The sequence below is a fragment of the Lynx rufus genome, unplaced genomic scaffold (genome assembly GCF_022079265.1).
Source record: "Lynx rufus isolate CCGP_SWC_20201006 ecotype Redwood Valley unplaced genomic scaffold, mLynRuf1.p SCAF_5, whole genome shotgun sequence".
NCBI classification, from domain to species: domain Eukaryota; kingdom Metazoa; phylum Chordata; class Mammalia; order Carnivora; family Felidae; genus Lynx; species Lynx rufus.
In genome coordinates, this window is record NW_025814867.1 from 92,658,005 (window position 1) to 92,665,807 (window position 7,803).

At 40.4% G+C, this 7,803-nt stretch overlaps 1 protein-coding gene across 1 annotated transcript in view; it reads left to right on the forward strand.

Moving 5' to 3' along the window:
• Window positions 1-1,987, forward strand: part of FSTL1 (follistatin like 1) — a 51,791-nt gene extending 49,804 nt beyond the window's left edge. The window contains exon 11 of the mRNA XM_047099653.1: window positions 1,285-1,987. Within this exon, the coding sequence (XP_046955609.1) occupies window positions 1,285-1,329 (45 nt within the window). The 3' untranslated portion in view covers window positions 1,330-1,987. The remainder of the gene's footprint in view (window positions 1-1,284) is intronic.
• Window positions 1,988-7,803: the final 5,816 nt, after the last annotated feature.

Genomic DNA, 7,803 nt, shown 5'->3' on the forward strand with positions numbered 1-7,803 from the left:
ACCCTTTTAAATATACAATCCAGTGGTTTTTATATATTCACAAGATCATCAACCATCACTACTACCTAATTCCAGAACATTTTCATTATCCCACAAAGACACCCTAGGCCCATTAGAAGTCATTCCCCATTCTGTCTTCTCCCAGCCCCTGGTGGCCACTCATCTACTTTCTAACTCTATTTCGATTTGCCTATTCTGGACATACACAAATGGAATCATACAGTATTTGGCATTTTCTGTTTGACTGCTTTGATCTAGCATTATGTTTTCAAGGTCTATCCTTGTTATAGCATAGGTTGGCACTTCATTCCTTTTTATGGCTACATAACATTCCATTGTATGGATATACCACATTTTGTGTATCCAGTCGTCAGCTGATATTTAGGTTGTTTCCCCTGTTTTGCTATGATGAATGATGCTGCTAGGAACATTCTTGTTCCAGTTTTTGTGTGGACTTATGTTTTCAGGTCTCTTGGGTATATACCTAAGAGTGCACTTCCTGGATGCTATGGTGACTCTGTGATTAATCTTTTGAGGGCTGCCAGACTGTTTTGCAAAGTGGCTGTACCATTTCACATCCTTGCCAGCAGTGTTGCTCTTTTTTCACAAACTCACCACATTTGTCATTGTCCATTATGTTTTATTTTAGCCATTGTACTGGGTGTGAAGTGGCATCTCATTGTAGTTTTGACTTGTATTTCCCTAATGACTAATGACATTGAACATTTTCTCATGTGCCTACTGGCCGTAAGTAAGAAAGGCTTCTTTGGAGAAATGTGACACTGTTGTAAGAGGTGGCACTTTATTACCCTCATTTTGTAGTTGAGGACATTGAGGCACAGAAGTTTTTATAACATGGCCAAAGTCCCCCAGAAAATAGCATGTCCGCGATTCAAGTTCAGACAGTCTGCCTCCAGAACCTTTGTTCTTAACACCTCTCTGGACTGGGATCCAGAATATCTTGTAGCACTTGCATCTAGGATCCTTTTCTTCATTTTTAAAATGAGGATAATCATGTTTGACCTGTTGTGTCACAGGCATTCAAGTGGGGTCAGCTACTAATTCAGTGACAGCCCCTATGTGACCATGTCAAAAATAAGACCTGATCTTTGCCCTCAGGTTCTTCTCATCCACGGAGGAGACAGACAAGTAAACAGAATGAAAATTTAGCACAAGCATGTATCTGTCAATGCTATATAAAGTCTTGAGGACTAGATAGATACCAATGATTCTTTTTTTTTTTTTTTTTAATTCACAATGCTTATTTTCTCCTGCATCTCAAAGGAAACAGCTGAAAAGACCAAAAAAGTGAGCACCAAAGAGATCTAAAGAGGAGGCATCTGGGAAGGGCGTCCAGAGCCTGGCACCTTCTTTCACTTCAGCGCTGAGTTCAGTATATCCAAGTGTCTGCTACAATTGCCGAATCACCAGTATTTGCTTGTATAGCAATGAGTTTTATTTTGTCTATTTGTTTTGCAAAAGGAAATGGGGGTGGCTGGCGAGGAGGGGAAGGGCCATAGCCTTCATTTCTAGGAGTGCTTTGAGAGAAACTATAAATGGTGCTCAGGGGCTGGAGACAAGTAAGGAAACTGCATCAGGGTTGGGAGAGGAGCAGATCTGAACCACGGTTGGCCACGGCTATAAACGTCCTGCAGGGAGTGCGAATGATGCCAGAGAGAACTTTGCAGCTGCCCCAGAGGAGGGGTCTGGCAGAAGCCCAGTGGAGAGGAACACATTCTGCGTCCAGCCCTTCCTGTCGCCATCAGCATAATAGACGTCCAACATCTGTGCTTCTCATGGTCCCAACCACTGCCTCTAGATACACAGCCACCCTTCTCGTTACCCAGTGGTCCCTTAGGCTTGGAGTTTCTGGGAGGGTGCACACAAATGATGCAGATACTTGTATAACTTTGAGCCCCTTAGAGACCTAACCAAATTTTTAAGATACTTTTTACCAAAGGTGCTATTTTTCTGTAAAACTTTTTTTGGCAAGTTGACTTCATTCTTCAATTATTATCATTATATTATTGTTGTGTTTTAATATTTTATTTTCTTGACTAGAAACTGAGCTTTTGTAATTATTTTTCAGTAGTCCTGCCATTTCAAAGGAGGGAGAGTTTGGGGTTCTTTTCTGGTGCAGGGACCGCTATAACCAAGACTCCTCCCGCCCTGCCACATACTAGATGCAGCCCAGAGTTGTGTCCCCCTGGCTTCCAGTGGATCAGCAGTCTGCCAGCAGGTGCCTCAAACAGAAGCCAGGGAATACAAAGCATCTCCATACAAAGCTTTTTTTAAGATCTAAAAAGCTAATTTGTTTCCATTTATTATGATAAGTTCATGCAAATCAGTATTCCAAAGAATGGAGACAAGTGCAGCCAAGCAAGGCTTAGATATCTGTGCTTAGATGTCAATATGTTTGTTGGTTCACCACTAGGAGAGTGATTTGGCCCTATCTCTTCCTATTTCTGGGCCTCAGTCTCCTCAGTGAGCAAGTAGGAATGCATTAATCTCAATTTGATAAATTACAAATTCTCTGGTTCTGATCATTGGTCCAGAAGGATACAGTTCCTATGGCTTTCCTTCTCCTTAGGATAAATGAAACCTTACTGTTGCAACAAAAGAGTCAGGTGGCCAAAATCCAGATGACCAAACCTGACCTCAGTCTGCACGGCTGCACTGGTTGTGCGGTGATGTAGTACCCTCTCGGGTAATGTCTGCCTAGGAAGAGAATGGGAAGGAGAACTACTCCACTTTGTTGAAACTTTTGCATTCCATCTTAACCTTCTTGGAAACAGAAATAGCTTTCCCTTTCAAGATGAGGACAAAAGGTGGTTTCACCTTTTAAGAGGGGGGAGGGAATGGAAATTGAGTCTTAAAACTGTGATTGGGGAGAAGACCATTGTTCCTGTGTTTTGGACTCTGTGATGATTAACCCCACTATTTACCATGTATAAGATGCATTTGGAATAACGAAGATTAAAAACTTGACAAAAGCACTCATCTTCAGAAAGCAGATGGGAAATTATATAGATTGCACTGCATGGGCAATACTGACAACGTTGTGCTGAATGTGGAATTGCCTCTAAACAAGTTTCCTTGTTCTCCTTTGAAAGGAGAGCATTCTGTTTTGTTTAGAATTCTGACCTTTTAGATACATCCCATTTGAAAGCTCTCTTCGAGCCCTACTTGTGCACTCTGAAATGCACCTCCCTGTCCAGTTGTCTTGGAGAGCTCCCACAGCACACCTTGATCAAGTTTTGCCAGCTCTTGGACACAGAGGGCAGGCGTGCCAGTTTGTTTAAAGCTAGAATCCAGAGTGTCTCCTCACCAGTTACATTTAGGACAGTGGCTGCCATTTAAGATTACCCTACCCTGCACCACGGAATTCCCAAGGGCAAATCTGCATTCCTCCTGTAAATACGGACGCTATTGTCTGCACCACAGAATCACATGATCTGATGACCATTCATGGAAAGCTGCTAAATAGCCTAGTTTGGGGAGTCTTGCATGGAGCTTTGTATGGAGCAAATAGGATTAAATCGGGTTCAGTTCCTCCAGCTCTCTACAAGCACAGGGCTTAGACTGCAAGCTTCCTTGGGCTTTCTCAATGTGTATATGATTTTATTAATATATTACAGTGTCTATTAAGATTCAGTGTTCATGGAAACCTTCTCACATGCCATGACTCTGGACTCCATCACTGTTTTGGGAAAGCAGGGCGTCTCCACCTGCTAATAAGCCCATGTGAACAAGTCTGAATGTCTTTCCTTTACACTTAAGTTTTTAATCAAATGTCAAGCAGCAATTTGAACAGGTTTCTGTTGCCTATGTGTTTGTGAAATGTATTTGTATTTAGTAGGCTTCCATATTGCATTTAACTTGTTTTTGTAACTCCTGATTCTTTTTTTCTTCCCTTTTTTTTTGGATACTATTGATAAATAAAGAAATTAAAATAGTAATTGTGTTGTTTTCCTTCCCCTGAATTAAGACTAAATAAAGTTGTGAGAACATTAACCATTTACCTCATAAAAGTCGATTTGGCTTTCAGGAGCCTTAAAAGAGGTGTGAAGAGTGTCTCCTAATAAAATCTTGGGACTGCAGCTGGGAGGGCAAATTTACTCAGGGACTGATAGAACAAGTTTATTTAAAAGGATCCTGGGGGCGCCTGGGTGGCTCAGTCAGTTGAGCATCCAACTTTGGATTCAGGTCATGAATCCAGGTTCATGGATTCAAGCCCCACATTGGAGCTCGCATTCTGTCTCTCAAAAATAAACATTAAAAATTTTATATTAAAAAATAAAAGGATCTTGGACGGTGGGTCTGGAATAGGAAATGATGAGAAGTCAGAGAGCATTCCTTTTTTTTTTTTTTTAATTTTTTTAATGTTTATTTGAGAGAGAGAGAGAGAGAGAGACAGCATGAATGGGGAAGGGGAGAGAGAGAGGGAGATACAGAATCCAAAGCAGGCTCCAGTCTCTGAGCTGTCAGCAGAGAGCCCAACGTGGGGCTTGAAGTCACGAACCCCAAGATCATGACCTGAGCCGAAGTCAGACGCTCAACTGACTGAGCCACCCAGATGCTCCCAGATAACATTCTTATATTGGGCAGAGGTTAAACTAACTGGCTCCTAAAGCCCCTGAAGGTCCTATGAGACTGGAATGAAACCAGGTAAGGCTGGCTGCAGGTGAACCTGCATGAGAAGCCAAGTCAACCTGGAGATGTGGCACAGGGTGCCAAGGTCTAACTGGACAGCCTTAATGGCTTTCACCTGATACATACCCCATAAGGACAAACATTTCCAAGTGAAGTGAATGTTGGCTGGTTAAAACCTATTCTGCTCCACCTTGGAGACACATGACCATTACTTGCTTTCTGCCTCCCTACCCGAGTCTTACAGATACCATGCACTCCACACCCCCAATAATTATGTCTTCCAAAAGTGTTCATTCCAGTTGATTGAGGTTTACGCTTTCTTAATTTTAATCTTTGGAGAAGTCTTGCTTCTCTAAAATTATAGCCAAATCCCTTGATTGGATTTGGGGTATTACTCAAATTTTAATCAAATATTAAAAGGCAAAGTCTGGTTATGTTATTGCAATAGACTACTGGTCTCATTAATCAGTTTGATTCTTCAAATCTTTATTCTCAGAAGGAATTTTAAACCAAATTTGAAGAGTACCTTGTCCATAGTCACTTTTAAATTCTGGCTATCCTTCCCCAATCTTCTGTGCTCTGGGAACACTGCTATTACAATATTTATGTGTTAAGAAGTGAAAATGAATTAAAAATAGCCTGAAAGAAACTTAATTCAGATGGTATGTTTCCTATAATCAAATGTGTTATTATGAATTGTGCAAATTAATACAAATTACTTTGATTAGCTTTAGTTTTAGAGTCCCTGTGTCAAATTCCCATCAGTCCTCTTGAATTATCTCTGAAATAAGGGGGAGGAGGGAGGAAGGAAAAAGAATGAATGGGTGGATAGCTCCAAGCAGATGCCATCAGAACCCTGGAGTAAATGTAGCATGGATGTGTGATGTGAAGAGGAAATCAGGACCACTGCTGGAGAAGGCTATTCCATGCTGGACCACAGGAGGCATCATGTTGCCGCCCTAATGAGACGGTCTTGCTGTCAACAGGAGGTAACTGAGTTCATTTTTAAAAATTTAACACATTTCTTATTGAAAAGTAATATATGCACATGGTAAAAAAAAAAAAAAACCTCAAAATACAACTAAAAAATCCATCCTTTTGGGGCACCTGGGTGGCTTGGTTAGTGAAGTGTCCGACTTTGGCTCAGGTCATGATCTCAAGGTTCAGTTTGTGGGTTTGAGCCCTGCATTGGGTTCTGTGCTGACTGCTCAGAGCCTAGAAACTGCTTTGAATTCTGTGTCTCCCTCTCTCTCCCCATCCCCCTGCTGGCACATGCTCTCTCTCGCTCAAAAATAAATAAACGTTAAAAAAATGTTTTTTAAATCCATCCTCTTAGAGGGTGTGTATATTGATAAAGTTGCTTATAATTACTGATTGTCCTTCAAAGAAATTATACCTATTTACATTCACACCAAAAATATACAACTTAGCGTCTATTTCCTACATTTTTGCAAGCACTGTGTCCTTAAACTTTTGGGCCTCTGATAGAGAAAAAATGGTAATTCATTTTGCTTTATTTCAAATTTATTTTATTACTCCCTTTGTGAGATTGAGCATCTTTCTATAAATTATTGGTTCTTGCCCTTTTCTTTCTTTATTTCTTTCTTTTTCTATTGGTTCTTAGTCTTTTTCTAATTGGTTTGTAATGGTTCTTCATATATTGTCATTAGCCCTTTGTCTGTCATGACGGTGGCTAGACCTAGCAGTAGAAGCTTGGTTAGGAGGTGATTTCAGGAATGAGGTGAGAAATATGGTGATCTGAATTAAGATAATGGCAGTGAGGATTCACGGAAGGTTTAGGAGGTAGCAGGGACAGGAGTTGGCTATTGACTGTCTATGGGAGTTAAGGAGGAGGTAACAGTCCAGAATGACTCCAAGCTTCCAGCTTGGATAACTTGGTAGATAGTCATGCCATTTCCTGTGATTGGTAAGAGAACAGAAGATACTGCTTGGCTGGGGAAGGAAGGAAGGGAGGGATGGCGGGAGGGAGTAATGAAGGAAGGAAGGAAGGGAGGAAAAAATGAATTACATTTTCCACAAATTGAATATGAGTTACTTTAAGACATCCAAATGGAGATACCTTGTGAGCAGTTGGATAGAGTTCTGGAAGAGTTTCTGGAAGAGCTCTCAGCTCTGGTGGTACAGATCTGGGAATACACAGTGTAGAGATAGTATTCCTTTGTGTAGACAAGATGGCTATGGAAAATGTATCAAGTGAGGAAAAAAAGAAAAATGTTGAGTTGAGAAGGTCCATCATAAAGAAAGAAAACTCTTTGGAAAAACTCTAGGCTTGTATATTTCTCCTGCTTCCTCATGGCATCATTAACAAAAAGTGCACACAGAAAAAAGGTATAATGGGTTGAGTTCATATATGAGATTCATATACACAGCACGTAGAGAATTCACATGGGAAATGATACTGTGGATTCTATAGAGAGGTCAAAACTTAGAGCACGTATGGAATGGAGTAATACAACTTGCTGGAAAACAGGCTAAATGAACGTGGGAGAAAACAGGAAATGCACCCTGATGGTTATCACTGGAATACAGAGGTCTTATCTGACCTACTGTGGTCAGATATGAAACACCCAGAAACTGGATAAAATGAGGGTCTATAAAAAGAATGTATTGCCAGGAAAATAAGAGACAAGATTGTTAATGGATAAGAATGCAATATTTAACTGGGAAATCGTATAAAATTGTCAAAAGGATGAAACATGTTTGAAAGGAAATTTTTGCCTTTAAAAGAAAAGGGACTTTATCTTTCTAATTCCTAGCCTAGTTTTAAATTATACAAAGTTAGCAGAATTTGTCATTTTCCAAGGAGCAGGGACAACTCAAAACAAAATGATCCAAAATTCTTCCGCCAGACTCTACAGTAAAGCTGGTAGCCAGTCATATTTATATTCTCACATATTCTTTGTGTTTTGTAAATGCCAGTCATCCCTAGTCTCATGTTTCAACTTCTTTCTAATTGACCTGTATCGTAACAACATTCTTGTGATTGATACCTTATGGAGAGACAACATTATGTTTAACAACCAGGCTTCCTAGGTTTAAATCCTGGCTCTGCCTGACCCTGCCCTTTATACTTCTGGAAGTTATTTAACCTTTCTGTGTCTGGTTCCTCTTTAAAGAGGCATAATAACA